The sequence below is a fragment of the Acanthopagrus latus genome, chromosome 18 (genome assembly GCF_904848185.1).
Source record: "Acanthopagrus latus isolate v.2019 chromosome 18, fAcaLat1.1, whole genome shotgun sequence".
NCBI lineage: Eukaryota > Metazoa > Chordata > Actinopteri > Spariformes > Sparidae > Acanthopagrus > Acanthopagrus latus.
The window spans coordinates 1,043,893-1,069,389 of NC_051056.1; the positions used below are offsets into that span (position 1 = coordinate 1,043,893).

General features: G+C 42.8%; 1 protein-coding gene across 1 annotated transcript; it reads right to left on the minus strand.

Moving 5' to 3' along the window:
* On the minus strand, positions 1–25,083 carry b4galt1l (DP-Gal:betaGlcNAc beta 1,4- galactosyltransferase, polypeptide 1, like). Its single transcript, XM_037076628.1, has 6 exons — positions 23,329–25,083; positions 21,007–21,242; positions 4,478–4,665; positions 3,514–3,636; positions 1,426–1,530; positions 1–1,161 (listed from the first exon to the last, which is right to left on the minus strand). Exons 1-6 carry the CDS (start codon positions 23,651–23,653, stop codon positions 1,032–1,034), a joined length of 1,107 nt encoding a protein of 368 aa, XP_036932523.1. The 5' UTR covers positions 23,654–25,083; the 3' UTR covers positions 1–1,031.
* Between the last annotated feature and the right edge of the window lie 414 nt (positions 25,084–25,497).

Genomic DNA, 25,497 nt, shown 5'->3' on the forward strand with positions numbered 1-25,497 from the left:
TAAGCTCTGCACTTCTGTTTATCGTCATCACATTTACAGAGTGGTTCTTCCAGCAGTTAAACATTTACACTGGACTCATTAAGGCACATCAATGGTGTTTCATTCAAGAAACAGACTGTCAACAACTAATTTAACGTTCAAGACAGAAAACAGCATCAGAACACACACACACACACACACACACACACACACGATTGAGTAATGCAGGATTGATATTTTGGATCAATAAACAGATGCTCAGGTTAAATAAATTCTTTGGTTCCAGCATTTCTGATCATCTGATAAGGACACTTAACTATACATTCCATTGATTTCTGATTTTGTTTTGGTTGAATGCTGATCAGTTTTTAAATACATCATTTGATTAAAATGAACTTTGCGCGCACACACACACACACACACACACACACACACACACACACACACACACACACACACACACAGGTTCTACAGTGAATCTACAGTGAATCTGGTTCCACAGAGTGACCAGTGGTCAATAAACCTGTTGATAGATTGTTAGAACCTGCTGCACAGATAAGATAATCATAATTGATCATCCTGTTTGGTCATCTGACTGGACCAAGAGTTCAGATCCATTAAGAACCAGATCAATAGAAAGTGGAAAATTGAGCAGAACCAGGATTTGGATCAAAACAGATCTAGCCCCGCCCTGTTTATTACCCATAAAACCCCCCACCAGTAAAGCCCGCATCATGAGACCCAGCAATGCCAATGGTCTCCGACTGACTTTCAGAACATTGTGTCGTGCAGGATGTGTCGCAGCAGCAGCGTCTGACTGACAGATGGAGGCAGATGATTGGTTACAGTCAGCGTCCAATCAAAGTCGAGTCCAGAGAGAAAACACACAAACATCAAGTCTGTCTGTTTGTGCAAAAACAAGAAGAAGAGAAACAGCTTAACAGCTGTTTGAGTCCAGCATGTCTGAGCCGGCCAAGCCAACCCAAACCGTCAGATTCAAGCGTCAAAGGCACGTTTGGTTTCACTGCATCACTTCCTGTCAGCTGGCGTCATCAGGGTTTCCCGACGTCTACTGTGATCTTCGTGAACAGGTCTAACTTCTCCAGCTTCACCACCTGATAGGTCAGAGAGTTAATCCCATCTTTGTGCATTGTCTCTCTGGTGTGGGCAATCCGGTCGAACCTGAGACGAAACAAACATCAATCAGATCATCAATCAGCTGTTTGCTCAGCTCAGTCAGTTGGCTCAGTTAAGTCGAAGTCTGGACCAGCAGGGTCACAAACTAAAGAGCAGTGTTTTATGGTGGCATCTGATCATTTGACTGACTGTAACTCAGAGCCTGTTGCATCATACGAAAAAGACTTGAGGATCCTCAGTCTGTACAAATTCTGTTAATCTATAATTAGTAGATTAATAATCAATAAACAGTGTTGGTGACGTGCTGACCTCTGAGGGTTGGGCTCGTTCTGTTTGTCTCTGTCGTGTCGAATCATCCGACATTTCCCCATCTCACCCGTTGGTCTAGAGATGGACATCCCTTTAGACACCAGCCTGAAGACAGATAACAGGACTGAGGTCAAAGGCCACAAATAGAAACATGTCATCAAAAATCACTGATCAAAGACTCACAATCAATGACTCACTGATCAATGACTCCACTAGAGTTGTGAACCTCCACTGGCCTCACGAATTCATTCAGATCCATGTGTCAATGATTCAATGCAGAACGGTTCTGGATGGTGTCAGTGATCTACATTTCTGGACACAGCGACTGTTCTTCTTTTAAAGGCCCCATTTATTTAGAAATAATCAGACGACAAAAGTCTACAAAATACAAGCTGCATCTTTTCAATACGTGAACAAACACTGATCCACCTGCAGCGTCTGACACGTTTGTTGTAATCTACAACAATATAGTTTTCACAAGGCAACTTTGAGATAAACCATCTGTTGATTCTGCTGCCCACCTAACAGCTGGTTGACATCACCTCTTCAGATCCTGGCTGATTTGTGGCTGCAGATGTTAGCTTCAGGTGAAAATGGCCGACATGATTAGTGATTGTTGTGCGGCAGAAGTCTTGTTCAGTTTGTGCGTCTCAGCAAGTTCATAAAATCTGACATGTGCCCCAAGATGTCCGTTTAAAATATACAGACATCCCTCCGACATCAGTAACGTTAGCCTCATGTCTGCCTACAGTTCAAACTTTATTGTCCAACTGAGGCCAAACAATCAACATGCAGACTCTCATTATGATCCATCTCTGCATCAATGCAGCATCTTCCACGTCCACACCTTTGTGACACACTGATCAATCAATGTTGGCGTGGTACTGTTGCGTTTGTATGAAGGACAGAGCCTCTGAGCTGATTCATTTGTTCCTCATGAAGTCAACCAAATGTGTTTAAGATGGAGGGTGTGTGTGTGTGTGTGTGTGTGAGAGAGAGAGATTGCAGCTGATGTAGATTGGCCGTCCTTGGCTGGATAATAAAGTTGTTGCTCTCTTGCTTTTAACAGAGTTGTAGTGAGGACATGTTTCTGTGGCTAACTGGGGTTAGGTTAACGTGTTCGCTGCAAGGACATTTAATGACACGCACGTCATTTAGACACTTGTTAGCAACCGCTAACTGTTTTTTAACACATGCAGAGCTTATTGAACTGTGGGACATTAATGGTGGATTTAATGTTGGAGAACAAAACATGTAAATATGTTAAGCCTGAAAACACGCTCCGACTTAGTGACGAGGGGAAAAGAAGTACTAACATGCAGATTTCTGAGTTTTAGGATGACAGCACTCTAGTGTGGGCCGTCATCATGCTAACGTTACTCGTGTTAGATGTGTCAGTGAGGCAAAGATCAGAATGAGTGATCAGAAACACACAGAGCACTGTGAAAATACGCAGTGTGTAACTTCTGACTCACAACATTAACTGACCCTGCCATTTTCACATGAAGTTAACATCTGCAGCCAATCAGGAGTCTCGGTTGACTTCACTGTCCAGCTCAGAGAAGTGTGTGATATGTGGCACATTCATTGTGTGTCCTATCACACACAGAGGACTTGTTTGTTTCTATGATGTTAATATACTAAGGAAGGTCACACAGACACCGCTGCTGTGAACACCTGAGTACTGGAGGACTTTCTGAATGAAAAGGTACAGATTTACCTGATCAAGTGTGTTAAGAGATGAGGAGGCAGCCGTGTGCAGTGAAAACTGAGCATGATGCATCAGGAATCTGTGTGTTTGAATCACTGAATGCTGAATCAGAGAGATGAACCCTAACATGTAGCTAACATGGAACTAACACAGAGCTAACATGTAGCTAACACAGAGCTAATATTTCCTGTCATCATTCTCATACTGGTCTGTTTAAATGGAGGCCTGTGAGGTTTCTGAAACACGTGTCACCTGACCTCAAGTTAGTTTCTCACATTTTAACAACAGGAAGACAAGAGACACAATTCAGATGCTTTAAACTGTCACATGACCCTGACTGTGTGTGTGTGTGTGTGTGTATGTCCGTGTGTGAGGACCTGTTGTAGATGTCGTCGTCTTCTCCTCCCCAGCCCCAGTAGTTGTTGGGAAAACCATTGATCTTCAGAAATTGTTCTTTACTCATCGAGGATACGCCTCCAAAGTACTGATTGTATGGTAACCTGCATGCACACACACACGCACACATGCACACAGGACAGGTGAGGTGTTGAAAGGCATGTTCACATAGTTTCATAGCTGGTTTGATTCACTGCTAGAAAGACGCCATCATTCATTGATTAACAGGGCTTTTATTGTGAAAGCATGGAGCTAATATTTCCTGTCATCATTCTCACACTGGTCTGTTTAAATGAAGGCATGTGAGGTTTCTGAAACACATGCGTCACTTGACCTGCACATTTCAACAACAGGAAGACAAGAGACACAATTCAGATTCTTTAAACTTACACATGACCGTGTGTGTGTGTGTGTGTGTGTGTGTGTACAGGAAACAGGAAGTGCAGAGCCTGACAGATGGCACTGTTTCAGGGGAAATCTCTTCCTCCGTGGTGTCACTGTCAGTGCTTTCTGAAAACACACTGTTCTGTCCCCTCATGACAGGAAGTGAACTTGAAGACACCCTGAACTGAAGTGTCACCATTTTCTGTGTCTCAATTCAGGGTCTGCATCCTTTGGAGGCCACATTTGAAGGCCAATTACGTCACTGTTCACAGGCCAACTTCGAGCTTCATGTCACGTCACATGTTTGCGCCTACCCCAGAGGCGGCTTTTGGAAAAGGAGGAATATTACGCCTCAGTTTTAGAAAGACAGGCCGGAACATTGCCGCCCTTACCCTTGGAGCAAATGTGCCGTCTTTTCTATCTAAAAAGGGCTAATGTTTCTGTAATTGATCACCTGTGACAATCTTGTCCTTGTACAGTTAGTCTTATTGAGTTGTCGATCACGTATAATGATCAATGACTGAGGTCTAGATCAGGACAGGTGTGTCTGTGTAGTCTCACCTGAAGCCGAACTTGTCCATGGACACTGACAGGTGACGTGGCTGACTGAAACACTTGTAGATGTTGCGGTCATCCATGGGGATGAGGTCGACATCGCTGAAGACAAAGCACTCGTAGTCATACTCCTTCAGTGCCTCTGTGTAGCCCACGTTCAGCAGCTTGGCTCGGTTAAAGATCTCGTCTCCGTCCTGAGGAACACACGCACAGGTAGCACACACCTGACATGTTAAACATGTTTAAAAGTTAGATAAGTTGTCCGCTGAGGTCATCAGTGGGTCTGATGCTGTGAGGCAGGTATGTTTCTTGTTTTTATTAGGGCCCGAGAAGGTCTCAACCTGTCAGGTCCCTATTATTTTTTGAATTATTATAATTATAAACCTTAATCGCATCGCGTTCAGTGAATAGTGCTGAATCTCGTGGCATAGGCCACGGCCATTTCCGCCTACCGTTCTGTTTCTTGAAGTTTCAGTAAATGTCGCAAACCTACTTTTTCGAACTCCTCCCAGGAAAGCATTTTGGCTTATAACTCACATATACTTTGTCGCACATTCAAAAACCTTACATCCATGCTGTATCTTGTGGTATAAGCCATCCCCATTTACGCCTAATTTTTTTTTCATAAATTCGCTAAATGTCGCCATTTCCCGATGAGGGTTTGTGTCAATTCTGGTGCAAATCAGCCGATAGGTGGCATTCTAATCACAGTCTAATTACTGTGAATGGAATTAAATGGGAAAATCCTCAAATCCTCTTCAAAACTCATCCACTTTCAACCTCTCCTTGTCCCTCATACTTTGAAATAGAGACACCATTCCAACTTTTAAAGAGTCACAAGACCTTGAACTATTGGGCATGTATGCATTTTCAGGTTTAAAATCTTTTACGGTTTTGAAAGCATCACAGTTTTAGTTTTAAGGATTTTCAGCTCGTCTTCTGATTTTATAATGGGTGTGTATTGCGTGAGCTAGAGTACGTGACATCATCGCTAGAGTGGAGAGCAGCTAGAAAAACTGGTTTGGAGCTTGATTTGGATCCCACATCTTTTATTTTACATAGACAATATATACGTAGAAATGTAGGAAATCTTGTTGCCTTTCGGCCGATGGTCTTATTTCCGATGTAGGACTAACCCTGAATTTCCACTGGATACGGGTCCGCTGCATTATGGCTCCGATCTGGTTTAGCTCCACTGTCCGCCATCCAGCAATCCCCACCAGTGGTGTTTTGAATCCACCACAGCGCAGTACGGTAGACAGCTGGCGTTGCGAAGCTGAGGAGTTCCCGCGATAATCACATGATCACGACCGCAGTTATAGGTCTGTTTTTAAAAACAACAACACAAAGTGTTCTCGATCGAAGGATTAGCAGAAGAGCTTGTGTTTGTCTCTTTTTTGAGATTTGTGTTCTGGTGTCAACACGGAGTGTTTGATTTTGAAAAGTAACAGGATGTTGTTTGTTATTTCGGCACTTGACTTCCTGTCTGCTCCATGCTAACTTAAGCTGAATTGCTGTGTCATGCTCCAGCATCCGCCAGAAATGGAAGTCCAGCGTATTTGTGCCGGAGGGTTCTGGACTGCTGGAGCTGGGACGGAGCAGATACGGAGCGCACCGGACCTGGTGGAAATGAACATATAAACTGAAGTGAAACCTCCGCTGGTGTGGCAGAGACATAACGCAACTAACACGTATCCAGTGGAAACTGGGTGTTACACGGAGCTGGCTACAACTAAAAAGGAAATTCAGACATCCATTACAGGACTTGAAGGAGCCACGGCCTCGCACGAGAAGAATATTAAAGAGCTGGTAATATCAGCCTTACTCCACTCCAATGATGTTACTGCTCTCCAACGCCAGGTAACACGACTGAACTCTTAAGTGGGGAAACTGACTGAAAAATGTGAGGATTTAGAAGGCAGATCTAGGAGGCACAACATTAGAGTCATCAGAGTTCACAAGGGGCTAGAAGGATCCAGGCCGCTCAACTTCACAGCTGACCTGCTCAAAGATGTGCTATCATTGGATGAGAAGCCACTTACTGACCGAGTGCATCGGACCCTCCGGAGAAGCCCCGACCCTCGAGAGCCCCCCAGGCCCTTCATCCTGAGGCTACACTATTATCACGTGCTTAAGGACATTCTATGGAAAGCCAGCATGCCGAAGCAACTTTACCTTAGGGGCAAGATTATTCAAATATTCCCCGACTATCCTCCAGCTGTGGCTAAGCGAAGGGTTCTATTCAACCGTGCCAGGGAGCTATTGCGCAACAAGCTCGGCGTCAGGTATGGCCTACTTTACCCCGCAGGACTCCTGGTCACACACAATGGTACACAGACATCCTTCACAGACCCTAAAAAATCTAAAGAATAAACGGGGCGACTCTCTGGTCCAGGGTCATCTACAACTGCAGCAGACTGATAAATCATGGATCTCAAGAACAGTTTTATTTTTTTTCTGTGGCTGGCTAGTTAGCCTCAGCGGCTAACATTAGCAAAACAACTGTTACCTTAAAAAAAAAAAAAAAAACTGCCAAGATACTCACGTACACACACACAACCGGTGTCTTGCTGTGTGACGATAAGAACAAACATGCAAGGTGTGAAAGTCGTGGGTTACTACACTATACAGGGTTCTCCCCAGACAGTGGAACTGCTAGCTCAGCACGACTATAGTCATTTTCAATGTTAGCTGATTTATAGCGGGTGTTTGTGGGCTGCCGCAGACTTCTCGTGAAAAAAGCGACCCCTCCGGCTGAGGGTGATGAGCGTCCATCCATCTGTAACAGTCTGTAACAGGTGTTGTGTGCAGGAAATATGCAGCGCTGATGTCGTGGATGACTCCTTCCAAGGTAGAACTTATGATGAGGACGGTGTGGATGAGAGAGACTGTGATCCGCTTGGACATTTGAGTCAAAAAGGGATGCATTTCATTAACGTCAATGCTAGGAGTCTTCTTCCTAAACTGGATGAAATTGGGCACCTCGCGATTACTTCCAAGGCTGCTGTGATAGCTTTTTTTTTTAATGGGGATACCTAAAAGACAAAGTCTACGCTATGAGACCTGCAACAATCGCTGAATTGAGAGCAGCCATTGAACATGAATGCACAATAATACCAAGGGAATTGTTTCATGATATGTGCGATTCCATTGCTTCGTGTCTCTGAATTCAAATGTCCCATGGGGTAAACAGGAAGGGCGTGATGTCAGGTCTCAAAGTAGAGTTCAGGTTGCAGTGTGTTGTTTAATAACCACTTTAAAACTCAATTTCCATTTTAACAAAATCATTCAAACATCCTTTAATCAACTGGGAATATATCCACCATCAGACAGATCCACGAACACTCAATCCTATGTCTACAAGTCTTTAATAAAACTACAGTTAGATCAGAGTCTCAAGTAAAACAAGGAAATGGACCATAAGACACTGTTCAGACACTGCACCAGCTTCATCTTTAGAAGCTTTAGTGACCTCGCTCTTTTCAGCTTTCATTTTAGCTGTCCAGACTGTGGACCTGATGTTAGACCTGCTAGCTCTGTGTGTTCTACATCATTTAAAGACCTACGTTTTAACTTAATTAGGGCCCGAGCAGGGAACGTGCAAGGACCCTATTGTTTTTGAAAGGATTCTTTATTTATTTATTTATTTATTTATTTTTTCTTCAGCCGAAATGATTGCATTTTTCACTGCCTGGACATACCCCAAAACTCACCAAAATTAGAATATAAGTCACACCTGGCGAAAAATTTTATAATCTATTGTCGTCCTGAATTTCCACCACTAGTTGGCACTGTTATTAAAGAAAGTGCATTTTGGCAAATAACTCCCATATACTTTATCGCACATTCAAAAACCTTATATCCACGCGTTCAGTGCACCGCGCTGAGTCTCGTGGTATAGGCCACGCCCATTTCCGCCTACCGTTTTTTTTTGCTACGTCGCAAAATGTCAAAAACCTACTTTTTCGAACTCGTCCCAGGCAATTTCACCGATTTGCACGAAACTTGGCACACAGCATCTGTGGACCCTCCTGACAAAAAGTTATTAAAAAAATTTTGATAGGCCAAACAATACTCAAGTTATTAAATAACAAGTTCTTGCAGGTTTCCTTCCAAACAGGAAGTGTTGGATATCTCCACAGTGGTGTGTCCAAATTACATGAAACTTCACATAATACTTTGACATGAGTTCCTGAGGATGTGTCCAAAAGTTTAGGTGATGACCACGAGGTGGCGCTCTTTAAAGTCAAATAGTTTATATCTCCACATCGGTTGGGCGGATTGACACGAAACTTAGTATAATCATTGCCACTGCCCTCTTGAGGATATCTGACAAAGGACTTATCAATCGGCCACTAGGTGGCACTCTGGTGCCAGTTTAAAATTATTACTATTTTCCACGTGAAAGAGTTTTTGGCCCATAAGTCACACATAATGTGTCACACATTGTTAAACCTTATATCTACATGTTCCCTCAATTCAGCTGAATTATTTGGTGTAGGCCACGCCCACTTTCATGTTAACTTTCCATTCGAAAAATCGCGAGAAATGCAAAACCTACATTTTCGAACTCCTCCTAGGCAATTTGACCAATTTGCACTAAACTTTGCGTGAAGCATCTATGGACCATCCTGACAAAAATTATCAAAAGAATTCCATAAAACGCCTGAAATTTAAAACAACAAATTCCTGCATATTGTGTTGAAAGCATCGTGTACATCTTAACAAAATACTGTCTGATTATCACGTAAATGTTCATAATTGTGTTCCATGGACTGATGAGGCTTTGTGTAAAATTTGGTGCAAATCTGCCAATAGGTGACGATTTGGTCTAACTAGTTTGAATGGAAAGTAAATGGGAAAATCTTAAAATCCTCTTCAAAAGTCATCACCTTTCAACCTCTTGTTGTGCTTCATGCTTTGAGCTACAGATACCATTCCACCTTCCAGAAGACCTTGAACTGTTGGGCATGTTTTCAGTTTTTAAAAATCTTATACGGTTTCCAAATCATCACTGTTTTAGTTTTAATGATTTTTAGGCCTTCTTCTGATTTTATAATGGGTGTGCATTGCGTGAGCTAGAGGGCGTGACATCATCGCTAGAGTGTAGAGCAGCTGGAAGAAATGGAGAAAAAATTCTCTTCAGCTTGATTTGGATCCCACATCTTTTACTTCACATAGACACTATATACACAGAAATGTAGGACATCTTGTTGGCTCTCAGCTGATGGTCCTATTTCAGATGTAGGACTTACACATCACAGATTTCTGCAGTGTCTCCTGTGACTCAATATATAAATATTTTGGTGATAACCATGATATTTTTTTCAAAACTGTTCACCTTTTAAAGCTCTTTCAGCCCTCTTACTTTTTAGCTTTTTACTTTTTTTTCATCATGCAACACACCCCATCACTTAATCAGTTCTTCTCTGATCTGGCTGGATTCTCTCCCAAGAGAACCAGTGTGATTGATAGAGTGGTGGCACACAGACTCCCAAGAGCAAGCACAGTAAGATGGAACTTCCATCTCTGTGCTGTGAACAATGTGTTTGAGCCTACCACTCTGCGGGAAGCTTGAGGGTTTGTGCGGCTACTGCTTCTTCCTTAAACTGTTTCATCGCATTATGCCTTGTGGACATTTTCTTCAGCCAGCTCAATAAAAGAGGACCATCAACTCAGTCTTTGTCCGGGGAATCATGCAGCAGTACATGCACTTTTTCTGACATCAGCGTTCATTGTTCAATATTTGCGGGAGCAGGCCACCAAAATATAGAGGAACAGCTACTCATTGCAAGGGGTTGTGTGTAGAAGCCCTGATGGCAGCATGCCCCGAGTTGCGTGGACTGCGAGGGCCCGTTCAACGCTGCTTGCAGCTTTAATTTTATTTATTTTTTGACATTTTACAGTCTATTCTTTTTAGACTGAGTCCTGTACAGTCTGATTGTTGTAGTTTCAGTCTGTTGTTTAAACTTCGCTTTGTGAAATGTGTAGGGCTGCATGTTTGTGTGATAGGTGGCATGTAAACAAGGTTCAGGTGAGCCTACTTTTGCCCACTCTGACCCCTGTCAATCTAAACCCACGGATAGTTTATAAGCACATGGGTGCCGTTTTAATGTGTTGAGATTGAGATCCTGACCCACCAAACTTCCTGGAAAGTGACAAAGTTACGTTTTTCGCTTTAAATTACATTATCGTCATCAGTTAAGAGGTCGCTGTCTGACTCTCTCACTCGCAAGGACAGAGGCTGTTTTCAAGAGGAAAGTTCACTTAAGTCTCAGTCAGGAGGGCAGAAATGTGACAAGGAGTCGGTAGGACAGGTGGGAGGACAGACGGTTCTCCATGTGCAGCTGCAGTATTTTTTTCCTTGTTGCCAAAGACAGTTACAGTTATTAAGTTACCTTAGTTTGGTTCTGTAACATTGCTTTGTGGGATATTTCTCTTTGTTTAGTTGAGTGAGGGACCTTCAGTTTGCCAATACTGGGCTTCTGATACTATCAGACGAGTATCATATACATAAGTTCTTGAAATGTTACTTAAATAATATATTTAAAAAAAAAAAAAAAAAGAGAGGTTTGTATCGAACCATGGCTCAAAAATCGTGATACAAACCGAATCGTGAGTTTGGTGTATCGTTATAGCACTAGTTTAAACACTAGCCCTTTTTACACAGCATCGCCACATTATCTCAGGAGTGGTGGTTCGCCAATTCTCCGCCGATGGTCATTCACCCAGAGGGAAGCATCTCCACCTTCTCCACGTACAACTGTGGTATTTTTTCGTTCCTCATATAAGTTGCCAAAGACACTTACAGTTACTACATTACTTTTGTTTGGTCATGTAACGTTACTTTGTGGGAAACTTCTTTTTATTAAGTTGAGTGACGGACCTGTGCAGTTATCAGACTGTCAGACTGACACGCTGCCACTCCGTGCTGCCAGTTTATCTGTTCACACTGGTTCGGTTCGCCAGTAATCAACCCTGATACCACCTCAAGAGGCGGATCAGCGCTGGAGCGAAATCTCACCCCTCGTCGCATCAGAAACTTTCACACAGAGGAGGATGCAGAGAATGTAACATGCAAACGTTAGTGTGAATGGGGCGACTACCTGAATGCCTCATGGCTCAGGCTGTGTATTCAGTGTCGATCTGACCTGCCTTTGTTTGGAGGGTGACAGAATGAGTTCACCTTAGTACCACCTTTCACTGTGTGACACACACACACTATCAGGTCACTGCTTAAGAAGATGTTTTCTGTCAGAGCTGAAGCACAGGCGAGTCCTCCAGCCTCCTCACTGACAACAACTCCTCCTCAGGTGTCTGACTGTTGCACAGAGCAGTAAACACGCCACAGGTTGCTTGACAACCAACACCTGCCTGAGCTCTCAGGTGTGAAGTGTTGTTTCCCACCTGCAAAGCTGACAGGGAGTCTGTTCAACATTCTTCTGAGGACAGAACAGATGCTCACAATCACAACATGTCCACAGTGTCCATGTCACATTGCGTCGTGTCGCGTCCACCCAGTTTGCTTTAATATCAGTGTAGGGATGTAAAGGTATGAAAATTTCACACCGCGGGAACAGTGACCAAAATTATCATGGTTATTGGTATACCAACGTATTTTTAAAATGTCTTCAGAATGTTGGAAAAACACTGATACCCTGATAAACTGAATAATTTCACCAAGATTTATATATAAAATGTTCATCATATATTAAAATAGTCCAAATCCAAAACCTTAATAAAACACTGCAAAAATCAACATTAAATAAGTTAAAAGAGTGCATCAAAACTGTGCAAAATAAACCTTAAATACAGTAGAATGAGATGTACTTGACAGCAGCACTCGATTGGCCAGCAGACCCTCTCTGTCATTTTTTTTTTTTAGTTATATGTAACTATTTACATTTAAATGTAGGCAATGCCTCAGGCTCAGGGCTCCTCAGCTCATTCCTGCCTGTTCCACATTCAGTAGTCTCCTCCTTGTTTTGACTCACAACACAAAAAAACGACTCCACTACACACTAAACCAACTACACCGAACACTATATAACATACTAACTACACATTCCAAACACGCTATATGTCACAAATCTCTCAACTCTCAAAACTCGCCATCTCTGTCACTGTCTGTATCACTGCCGGCGTTCCTCACACAACTTCCCCTGTTCCTCAACAACCAAACTTGCTGCTTATGAAAACTTTGGTGACAAACACCAATTTTTACCATTTCTTCCTGCACCAGACACAAAGCAAATGTGACGGCAATGTTCGCGAAAAAGCGTGGTGGACATTATCTACCATAAGTCTGGTTTTAGATGTGCCGGCGCGTCCATCTACTCAGGAGGTGGGCCATGGGGGTGGGCTAGCAGCTAGCTACACACAAACATTGTGTCATTATTTTCAGCACAACCTCACATGTGAGTGTACAGTTATTCTTTTTATTTTGACTTACTGTATTAACACAATGGGCCTAAAATCACAAAAAAAACATAAAATCCAAGTAGAAAAGTTACTTTTTTTTTTACTGTGAACACCACAAATATGTTTAAACAAACCATTTTTAATTACTTGTAATGCAAATATAAATTGTTGTTTGCTAAATATGTGCATACATTTTAAAAATGTACAAAGTTATATGTAATTACATTTAAATGCAGGCGATACTCAGGTCTGCCTGAGCTCCTTCCAGCTGAATGAAGAGGTGCACTACCTGCTCCACATTCAGCAGTCTCCTCATTGTTTTGACTCATTAAACAAAAAAAATGACTCCACTACACACTAAACACACTATATAACACACTAACTACACACTCCAAACAGGCTAAATATCACAAATCTCTCAACTCTCAATATCGCTGGCTGTTTCTACACCAGGCGTCGTTGTCTGTCATTCATCCGCCTACGTCCCTCCCATAACTTCCTATTCCTCAACAACCAAACTTGCTGCTTGGACACTTTCGTGACAAAAGCCCGTTTTTACCATTTCTTCCTGCACCAGTCACAAAGCAAACGTGATGGCAATGTTCGCAAAAAAACATGGTGGACCCTAAGTCCGGTTTTGGACCTGCCGGTGCGTCTGTCAACTCAGGACTTGGACTGTGTGGGTGGGCTAGCAGCTAGCAGCTAGCTACACACGAACATCCAGATACCGATTCGACTTTGTTGTCCGTGTGTCTCTGGATCTCCTCAGACCGGAACAGACTCGGTCCGTACTCGTTTAGTCTCATTAATCCACAACAGTCAGTTTAGATGCACAGGATGGGACCGAACTGCCGGCAAAAATCCTGGTCCAGCTCGCGCTGCTGCAGGTATAAATCTGCTCGTTTCTTAAAGTATGTCATGGAAGTGAGCTCTGCAGTGATTGGCTCTGGTGCGCACGTGGCTATGGTGTGCAGTGATTGGCTCTGGTGCACACGTGACTGTGGTGGCTCCCATGGACAATGCTTGCGGAAATTTGTAAAGCATTTATGAAATAAGTTATTAACGGTATCATTGTAGTAGTAGTTGTTGTAGTCCTTGAACCAAACAGCAGCCATGTTGAAACTCTTAGGTCAGTCTGATCCTGATCTGGAGAGATATTTGAGGAACACACACTCACTCGTTGCTTTTATAGAGAGATGTGAAAAACTGTAAAATGAATGGAACTTTTGAAAGATTGACTCTATCAACACAACACACTAACCTCTTTCGCCCCAAACCGGCCACCCTGACCCTGATCCCCTGCAGTTGATGACATCGGCCGCCGTGTTCCTCAAAGATCTGTGCAACACATACCCATGATAAGCTCCATGATACCCACCAAGTTTTGTGATGATAGGGCAAAGGGTGTGGGAATCATGGCCAATCATTTCTAAGTCCTGCCCATTGCAAAAATACATTGATCAAGAAACATGGCCGCCACGGACCAATCTGGCTCATTTATAGTAGAAAGTTGTCAAAAGTTCTATTCATTTTACTGTTTTTCACATTATGCTAATTAGCAAAAAATCTAAGTAGGCGGAGCTTCATGGTCCAAGAGGCTTTTTTGTAGAGCACATAGAGCTGGACTTGTGTATCAAATTTCAAGTCAATTAGACTTATGGTGTGAGGGGCATGGCCTTCCCAAAAATGCATTTTCAAGCCTTAATTACAGCGCCACCATATGGCTGACTGGGCTCATATTTTAATAAAAGTTGATGCACATCATTTCCAATCATTGGGTCAAGTTTCTGGCCCATTCCAACTCACAGGAATTAGAGCTCAAGCGGCACACAAATAATAATAATAATAATAATAATAATAATAATAATAATAATAATAATAATAATAAATATAGCCACAAGCGGCAATCCACAGGTTCTAACCCTTTCGCCCCAATCCGGCCTCCCTGATCCTCATCCCCTGCACTCGATGACATTGGCCATCATGTTCCTCAAGGCTCTGTGCAACACATAGCCATGATAAGCCCCAGATTTCTGAAAATTGTGTTTTCAACTACATGCTGATGGAATTTATAGCGCCTCCTATAGGTTGAGCTGAACATGCTTTGGTAGGTAGATTACCAGTCCTGTTTTGAACCTACCCACCAGGTTTTGTGATGATTGGTCAAAGGGTGTGGGAGTTATGGCCAATCATTTCTAAACCACGGCCATTGCGAAAACACATTGGTCTGTGGCGGCCATGTTTTTTGACCAATCTGGCTCATTTATAGTAGAATTTTGTCTTTTCATCCCCCAAAGCTGTACAGCAAATTTGATGTTGAGAGAGTTAATCTTTCAAAAGTTCGATTCATTTTTCTGTTTTTAACGTTATGCAAATCAGCAAAATAAATCTGTAATAGCGCCTTTCATGGTAAATGAGGCTTTTTTGTAGAGGACTATCAGGAGAACATCTATTAAAAATTTAAAGGCAATAGCACTTATGGCTTGGCGGGGAGAGCCTTTCAAAGTTAACACCCTATGTTATAGTGCCCCCATCTCACGGATTGGGATAAAATTTTTGGAAAAGCATTTGGACATCAATTACGCTCAACCTACCAAGTTTTGTGTCTCTGGGTCCTTCCAGCTCACCATAAATTAATAAAACGCAAACAATAATGGTTAATGACGAATAGGCCACGACCACTTTCACCTATCAACAAGACACTCAAGATATTAGTCAATACTCGTCCCTAGAGCGTGCATACCAAATTTGGCGAAATTCCATCCAATGGTCTTTGAGATACTCATGTGTAGCATTTATAGCGCCCCCTATAGGTTGAGCTCAACATGCTTTCGTAAGCAGATTCCTAGTACAGTTGTGAACCTACCCACCAAGTTTTGTTATGATAGGGCAAAGGGTGTGGGAATTATGGCCAATCATTTCTAAGTCCCGCCCATTACGAAAATACATTGGTACGTGGTGGCCATGTTTTTTGACCAATCTGGCTAATTTATAACAGAAATATGTCTTATCATCCCCCGAAGCCATATACCAAATTTGGTGTTGATAGAGTCGATCTTTCAAAAGTTCTATTCATTTTACTGTTTTTCAGCTAATTGCTAATTAGCAAAAAATGTAGGTAGTAAGAGCTTCATGGTCCAAGAGGCTTTTTTGTCGAGCACATGGAGCTGGACTCAAATTTCAAGTCAATCAGACTTAGGGTGTGAGGGGCATGGCCTTCCCAAAAACGCACTTTCAAGCCTCAATTCCAGTGCCACCATCTGGCTGTCTGGGCTCAATTGCTTTCAATGAAAGTTGATGCACATCATTTCCAATCATCCAAGCGGAATAATAATAACAACAACAATAATAATAATAAACCCCTTCGGGGTTAGAACCCTAATGATGATCATGATGATGATAACAATAACAATAACAATAACAATAATAATAATAAGCACAATTTTAGAAGGGTTCTACCCCTTTGAGTTTAGAACCCTAATTATTGTTAAATTAATTATAATTACCATATTTTGGCTCTTATCTCTATCTATTCATTCATAGACATTTTTTATATTCACCATTTTATATCATTCTTTATATATAGTCTATTCTACAAATAATCCACAATTATTACATATTTCTGATATTACTCATATATATATTGGCTGTCTGTCTCTCTGCCTGCTCGTCTGTTGTCAATGGACTGTCAATCTAATTGGTCAAATGTCTGCTGAGCCACGGGTAAACGCTGCTCCGGTGAACAGAGCTGAGATGAATGTCAGACTTCTCAGTAAGTTTGCGTTCACTAACTCAGTCCACCCAGTACGTGTTTGTCTCAAATCCTCCTCAGTGAAGCTCTGCATCAATATTTGGGGAATTATTAAGTCGACTTTAAAAAGTGAAATCTACAATTAATAAGCGGTTCAGATAACATGCCAAATCGCAGATCAACTTCAACTCAAAAAAATACATCATGCATCCGTGCTTAAGGTTAGCTTACCTTGCATTCGCTGAACAGTTGAGGGTAAGATGTGTTGCTGCCGCTCGCAACAACTTTCCTCTCGCAGCTCCTGCAGATAGGGCTGCCATCCTCGACCAGCTGTCCCTGAGCATTCTTATAATAACCAGAATGCAGCCAGACTTAAGATATGGTTCTCTTTGAAGGCAGATAAATGCCTTGAGGGCCACTACTATCAGTCCTCCCTCCGCCATGTTTTCTTCACTACATAACAAGCGCACGTTGTGCACTGCACATGCATAAGGAGACTTAAGAAGTATCTTGCAAGTTTTCCCACAACATGGTTATTGACCGCAGCGGTTACCATGGTAATTAAAACTTAAATGGTAACCTCCACCGTCGGGAATTTTACCATGGTTTACTGTGACACCGGTAACCGTTACATCCCTATATCAGTGCATATGTTGCCTGATATAAGAACTTTTTCCAGAGATAAGAATGCAGACAAAAGGTGACTGGGGTGATTTATAGTTATCAAATCCTCAGTGACATTTCAGTGCACTGACGTTATGTTAGACAATAATGCAAAGGCGAGTCCTCCAGCCTCCTGACTGACAATAACTCCTCCTCAGGTGTCTGACTGCTGTACAGAGCAGTAAACACGCCAAAGGTTGCTTGACAACCAACACCTGCCTGAGCTCTCAGGTGTGTAGTATTGTTTCCCACCTGCAGGGCTGACAGGGAGTCTGTTCAACACTCTGCTGAGGACGGAGCAGATGCTCACAATCATAATACGTCCACAGTGTCCACGTCACGTCACATCCACGTCAATAGTTTGCTTTAATATCAATGAATATGTTGCCTGATACAAGAACTTTTTCAGAGACAAGAATGCAGACAAAGGCTGACCGGGGTAATTTATCATTAAATCATTGGTGAAGTTTCAGTGCACTGACGTCATGTTTGACAGTTTACTGTTAAACTATACTGTCCTGCAGCCTCAGTCACGTCTGTATCACTAGTATTTGTAATATCTGATATCTGACTTCTTTAACAGTCAAGTATCTGTACCAGACTCTAAAACAAGTCAGACTGTCCAACCAAACCATGTATAATACATGTCATCATTTCCTGATTTAAAAAATGATTTAATAATTTTGTGTGTCAGACAAATTTGTCAGTGACTGAGGATGGAGACAGGTGAGTAAAGATCCACTCAACATTCAGTTTAACGCGTTTCAAACTATAATCGCTTCATTTTCTGTTGGCGACACAAAGAAATGGAAAGACAGAAAAAAGAATAGAAGAAGAAGAAAGAAGCCCATATTACCAGTGCAGCCATCTGAAATGCTAGCTGCTATTGGCCGAGACCATGCAGGGGGCGGGTCTCAACGTCTCCAGCAACCACAGCCATTGGTCAGAAATGCCTGACATGCAGAGGGAAGGGGGAGGCAGTGTGAGTGAGGGAGGCAGTATGAGGAGGAAACTACAGGAGGAAGAAAATGAGGAGGAGGAGGAGGAAGAAGGACACACAAACAAGAGAGAGAAGAAGAACAACTGTGAGTCAGAGTCACAAACACAGAAGAAAAGCTGATGTTAGAGAATCTGTGAGGTTTCATCTGTTAACTGACTCTCACACACACACACACACACACAGATATATGATAATATACACTAACAGACGGTCTTCATGTTTATGACCTGTCATCAAGACGGGTGTGTGATGACAGCAGGTCAGGTGACAGTGTGAAATCATATCCAGTCAATGTGTCTCTGTGTTGCTGCTGTCAGCCTTTTCAACCAGCACTGCCCCCATCAGACCGCAGTCTGCACTATGCAATACTACTATATGAAACTCAGATAAAATACAAATACAAATATTTAAAATGCGTATTAAAAATTTGACAATGCTTCTGGTTTGCACTATCTGGTCAATTTTTTAATACCCATATTAATAATTTGTATTTGTAAATAAAAATTCACTGCCACACTGTTTATAATTACTAGGGGTGGGAATTGAGAACCGGTTCCGATTCAGAACCGGTTCCAACTGACCAATTCCATCAGAATCGTACGCCTCCACCGTTATTGATTCTTCTTAACGATTCTCTCATTACCCTGCCTGCACGAGGTTTAGCTTCGTGGTACATTTGCATCACACTATCTGTGACAACTCAGACCTTCAACCGCCAGGCAGCATCATGGAGAGGAAGGAGCGATCTAAAGCCTGGCTGCATTTCACCAAACAAGATGAGAATTCTGCCATGTGTAATCAGTGCAATCAATCAGGGTGTGAGAGGACAGTGGGGTAAATATCGCCGCTTCTCAATTTGTAGCAAAACTCCTTTTTTCTGTTGGAGAAAGAAAGCCAAGTTGTCCCTACAAGCTCTGGGGCAGTGCTCCTAACTTTGAAGGCTGCACACCTGAACAGCTGACTCTGTGGACTCACCTTTCTTCGCCGATCACCTATTAGCGTCGCTATTATCTGTTAGCCTAGCAATGCTAACTTTCAAACTGACATACTTAATACTCTGTGGGCTGTCCATCATTGCTCCACTGGTCCTCCCTCCACTACAGCCTCAGGATTATTCACTGCCTGGCTCCTTTGTTGCTCTCTTCTGCTGCTATGGTCTTCCCCAGCTCGCAGCGATGTTGGATGGGCGCTGCTCTGCCTTGGTGGCAGCGTTTTTCAGGTGTTCAGCGCAGGCGCTTCTGGACCTCTGCTGTCACTTCACCCAAGGGCTCCATCACTGGGATTGGATCGCTTGGTTTCCTGCTTCATCCCCACTGTGTGCACGGGACCTCCAGGTCCAAGTTTGTTTATATGGATGGTGCTATTCCCTCCGTGCAGATTGAGAGGCGCTCCATTTATTCTTTGTATTGTTTATTCCACTTTGTTAAGTGTCCCTGGGTACCCTGAAAGGCGCTATATAAATTAAATGTATGATGATGATGATGATGATGATGATGATTATTGCTGTAATATCATGTAAGGGTGCAAATACCAGCAACATGCTAAAACATTTGTCTTCCCAGCATGGAATTAAGTACCAAGAATGTCATGTGTTTGACCACCTGCGTACGAGTGCTAACGTTGCTGCTGGTCAAACAAGCTCCACTGGGACCTATGTTGACGACGGTAATGTTGACATTAAATATCCTGCATTGGCACACTGTCACCTTGCAACTGCAACAGCATGCACAGTTTTCTGTTGTATGTTTAATTTGTATATGTTCATGTTCACAATCTTGTGCAAACATAATTTTGGGGGAAAATAAAATGGTTGCTTTAGGTGCAGAACACTGTGTAGAACTCCTTTTTTACCACTCAATGAATTATTCAGGAATCGATGTAAGAAATGATTAGGCACTGGATTGATATGCAGAATCGACAATGGCATCGATATTGATAAAAACGTATCAATTCCCACCCCCAATAATTCCATGTTAATTTTGTACAATATCATGCTTATATGTATCAGGGTCTCTGGAGGTTTGAACAAGTCAAATTTAAGACTTTTTAAGACCTTTTTAAGGCCACTTTGAACAAAATTTAAGACCTACACGGAGTACGAAAACGAGGGAAAAACAGAGAACAATTAAGAACGGAGTGAGTGAGTGTGTCAGGGTTATTACAGTTTTTGAATTTCATTAGTTTTTATTTTAATCTGTTTTTCAGTTTCAGACGCTTCTCCACTTATATCTGCAGTATTTCTTTCCTTATATAAGTTGCCTATGACAGTTACAGTTACTACATTATTGTTGTTTGGTCCTGTAACGTTGCTTTGTGGGACATTTCTCTTTATCAAGTTGAGTGAAGGACCTGTGGCTGTTATCAGACTGTCTGATCAACACACCCTCCCATACATGCAGCCGGCTTATCCATTCACACTGGTTCAGTTCTCCAATACTGCACCTCTGATATTACCTCCAGAGGTGGATCGGTGCCGGAGCGAAATTTCACCCCTCACTGCCTCTGAGACATTCACAGGGGCAGAGGCGGAGAATTGGCGCAGGATCACCACATCCAAATGGCAGTGTGAATAGGGTCACTGATTCTGATGACCTAGTTCAACTCTGACTCATTCACATGAACATTGTCTACAACTACACAAAGTCAAACTGCACACCTCAGTGAGTCATCTGCTGACATCACAGTGAGGTCATAGCATACCTGGTTCACGATGTAGACTCCGTAGTCAAGCTGTTGTCTCTGCAGGATGGGATGCAGGTAGTGCAGCCAGTACTTGAGGTGTTCATCTCGTTTGCGGAACGGGATGATGATGGCGACCTTCTGCAGCGCCTTGCAGTCTTTGGGTCTGAAGCGTCCACCCAGCTCCACGTTGGGGTTGTCCTTCTTGATCTGCTCCAGATTCACTGGGTTGTTAAACTCAACCCGCAGAGGACCCACTGGGGGCAGAGCACACGGCAAATCAAACTCACCATAGGAGAGAGACTGGACTGGATTCCTCTGACTGTAGACAGGATGAAACATGTGCCAAGCTGCTGGAGAAGAACTCTTATCACCAGCTCACCTATTGTGGTTTAGTATTTGGTGCTATCACAGAATAAGTACAATGTGTATTTGACTCATATTTACTGACAATATATCCTGGACCTGATGTGGATTTGAGGCGCCGACTAACAAGAAACATCCAGAAGTGAAGTGCCTGTTGCTCAGCAGACACTTCATGAATGCATATGACAAGCAGACACTTTATGAATGAAGTGCAAATGCATTTATTGCCATTTGCAGAGCAGCTCAAACAATTAAGAATGGAGTGAGTGTGTGTCAGGGTTATATAGTTTTAAAATTTTCATTAGTTTTTATCTTTATTTACTTTTTTTATTTCAGTTTAGTTTTACTTAGTTCAACAAGTGATTTAAGTAGTTTAAGTATAGTTTTTATCTAGAATTTAATTTTAGTCAACTTTAATAACCCTGGTGCGCACACACTAACACAGTGTTCAAAATCGAAAACACCGCCGCTTAAAACGTTGGAGTTTGGCCAAAGATGGATTGAATGTCGCTTGACTGCAAGGCGGCAAAAAAAGTGCGATTACAGGCACTGCATTTACAGGATCCATGTGGACAATCGGCCGAAACAATGCAAAACATGTGTGTTTACACACAAAAGTGTTTCCATGTGGGTGGTGATGGTGGATGTGGATGATCACAGATGTCTACAGTGATAACTAGTGAGTGCAGGTGAAACTGAACAGGACTGCTGGTGTTTACTGAGAAATAAAACTTTAGTGATCTGAAGTCAAACTGCAGCAGACTGTTCAGTGTGTAATCACAATGTGTTGGTGTTTTAAGAGGCTGGTTTCAGTCCAACAGCTCATTAACACACAGTCACCATGGTTACAGGGGCTTATTCCAGCTGGTACTTTTCCATCCAGACAGAACTGTTCTTAAGTCATCTGGACATGTTTCATGCCACATGTTTGGTGCCTTCAGGACCATAAACCTGTTCATGTGTTTATGTGTGGTGCGTTCAGGGTCATCACAGTGGGACAGCTCAGCTTCACCTCCGTCACAGCTGCACACATTTTTACATTAATTTAACAGAGTCACATGTTACATCCTCTGAATACCGAAATGCTGTGTGTGTGTGTGTGTGTGTGTGTGTGTGTGTGTGTGTGTGTGTGTCACAGCTGAGGAAACATGGACTCCATCAAACTGATAACAAACATCAGCGATCACCAAACGGATCAAACTGAGAGTTTCATCACTTCCTGCCCAAAGGTCAGCTCAGATCACGGAACCACAGAGACCACATGAGACCTGACAGTTCAGATCGGATCAGACCGAGATCTGTTGTGTGAGCTGAGACTTTGAAAGCTACAGCGGGACTTTAAATGAACAATTGTCAGCTCACATTGTGTCTGTGTGTCATAAAAGAGAGCTACACGGAACAATCATTGATAATACATGATCACAGATCAATGACTGTTCAGATGAACAGCAGCAGCTGAAGTGTTGGACTCAGTCACTCAGTAAAACCAGTTAGAAAACAAACAAGACTATATGCATATGATGTGTCAACACCACGCACGCACTCACAAACACACACCTTGATGACACTTTCTTTAACTGTATACATGTTACTGACTGATATGTTCGCTCCAGTTCTAGTCAACGCAGACGGTGCTGCGGAGCCTGCTGACGTTAGCTAGCTAACACATTAACCCAGCTAACGTTAGCCTGCAGCCCGACAGTCGGGATCACTCTGAGTCCCCCCACCTGTCTGTCTGTCTGTCTGTCTGTCTATCTGTCTCGTCACCTACCTGTCTGTCCGCTTGTCTGTCTGTCAGTCTGTCTGTTTGTCTGTCCATGTGCACACATCTGTGTGCCTGTCTGCTCACCCGTGTGTCTGTCTCTCTCTCTCTCTCTCTCTCTCTGTCTCTTCACCTGTCTGTCGTACAGCTAAGCACAGACATGTCCTCGGGACCAGCTCTGGGACATCACAGTGGGACATCAGGCGGAGTCTTACCGAGCAGAGGAGATGTTTCCGGGCACTTCTCCCGCCTCTTCGTCGGCTCCTCTGGCTTCCTCCCCTTCGACTGTGTCCCCTCCTGCTGCTGGACTTTGGCGGCTTCCTCCTTCGGTTCGGTTATGTTGGTGACCTCAGTGTGCCTGACCGGGTTCGGCTGGGTCACGTTGTGCTGGGTCTGCTGGTTCTGGACAAAAGCGAACCGGATGTCGAGTGAGCGGACGTAGAAGACGACAGTGACGGAGATGTGGAGGAAGCAGAGCAACACCACCAGCTTACAGGTCCGGTGAAGGAAGTTAAAGTTAACGGACGAGTCTCCGGCCATCCTGACCGACTGACTGCTTTACCCGTGGGGACAATGTTATCAAGCTGGCTGGCTGGCTAATGCGGAAGCCCCGAGGACAGCTCCGACAGAGAGGAACTTTGGACTATTTGTTCCCGAGAATTCACCGTTAGCTGCTGCTGCTGTTGGGCTCCATTTTCACGAAACCCCACTGCAAACTCTCGAAGTTTTCGACACCGAGATTCGGGCAAAGTCAAGCCAAAAGTCCCAGAAACTAGCGTAAGGATCAAACAAGAGGCGGTTTACAGTTTCAGCCTCGTCGCGTCACATAGCCGTTAGCTCCGTTAGCTTCCCATCCGCTCACGTCAACGTTAACTCTCATCAGAGTCTGCTAACTTTCCGTTAGAGGCTCGGCTCCAAATATCAAGGTGACGAAATCAGCTAGCACACTTCCGCTTTGGATTTCAGAATAAAAGCTGTAGCGTGAAGTCGACTTTATCGGAACAGGAAATGTGGAGAGAAACCCAATAAATTGTTGATTCATAAACTCAAAACTATTAATAAAATCAATCAAGTCCATTCAGATAACAGTATCCATAAAGTCAGCATGTATTCACGTTGAATAATTTAAAAAGGTAAAGGTTAAAAAAAACAAAAAACAATTGATTAGTCAAACTGTATTGAGGCCAGATGTTTTCATGTCTCTTACCAGCCAATCACTCTCTGCACACCTCATCAGGGCCCCGGCCAGACCACCAGCCCCAACAGGACAGTTCCACCTGGTTACAACATGTGTATGATCATCATTTGTCTGTTTGTTGTGAGTCAGACCCTCTACAACTGGTGACTGTAAATATGACATTAAGATTTCCAGCTGAAAACTGAACCGCTGCAACTAATTAAGCAGCAAAGAAATATGTTTGAAACTGACTGAGTGCTGATTTAATTCAGCATGGGACAAAATTTAACAACATATCAATACATGTGTCACAAACGAGTTATCTTGTATGTGGGACTGGATAAAAATCACCACTTCATATTGAAATAACACGTTGTGCTTATATTTCCCGCATAATTTAATCCCAGCCCCACAACGAGTATCGCGATTTCATTTTGAAGGAAATGTCACCACACTTCCGGGAGTTGTCCGTCCAGGTTGAAGCAGCTCTGATGAGCTCGTGAAGGGGCGTGACTGGTTCTTTGTCAACCTGTGACGACACGTTTACTGGTTGATGTTATTCAATTGACAGATTGACAGATAGTTATAAATCATAGATGGATGTTTGACCAGAGATGATTAACTTGTGATACGGAAAGCTGTTCAAATATTGATCCATCAGACTGACTGACGTGATCAAACACTGATGATGATCAGTGAAATGAGTCACACAGGCCTCTCTGATCGTCATCGATTTCAACATGTGAACCAATATTCATGTTGGTTTTTTTTTGTTGTTTTTTTTTTATTGTTTTTACTTCTGTCCTCTTTCGGTTTTTGTTAAGATAGTAATTTTGCTTTGGCAACACATGTCAACTGTCATGTCAATAAAAGCTATGATCTGAACTGATTGTTGTTCCTGATCAGTATAGTGGGTCAGCAGCGCCCTCGTGAGGTGACACTGTGTCAATACAGCCTGTCGCACTTTTACTTACTGCTTTTGATTTCCTTTTTTGTTTATTCCTTATTTTTTGTTCTGTTCAACCGTTTTTAAACTTTTAATATTTTAAGTATTAAATGATGCTCTTCATCTCGGAAACTACTCTGATGGAAATATGGTTCTCTTAGGAGCATTTCTCTCTGGAGCTTTACGCCACATCTGGAGTCCTTCATCAGTGATTGCCATGGGGACATTTCCATTGTCAGCCATTCTCCAGAACATTTCAGT

Excerpts from the sequence above, each read along its gene's own strand:
- b4galt1l (XM_037076628.1), bottom strand. The coding sequence starts at position 23,653 with ATGGCCGGAGACTCGTCCGTTAACTTTAACTTCCTTCACCGGACCTGT. Across the intron at positions 4,666-21,006 it reads GAGTCTACATCGTGAACCAG|GACGGAGACGAGATCTTTAA; the intron begins GTATGCTATGAC and ends TGTGTTCCTCAG. Across the intron at positions 3,637-4,477 it reads ATGGACAAGTTCGGCTTCAG|GTTACCATACAATCAGTACT; the intron begins GTGAGACTACAC and ends GTGTGCATGCAG.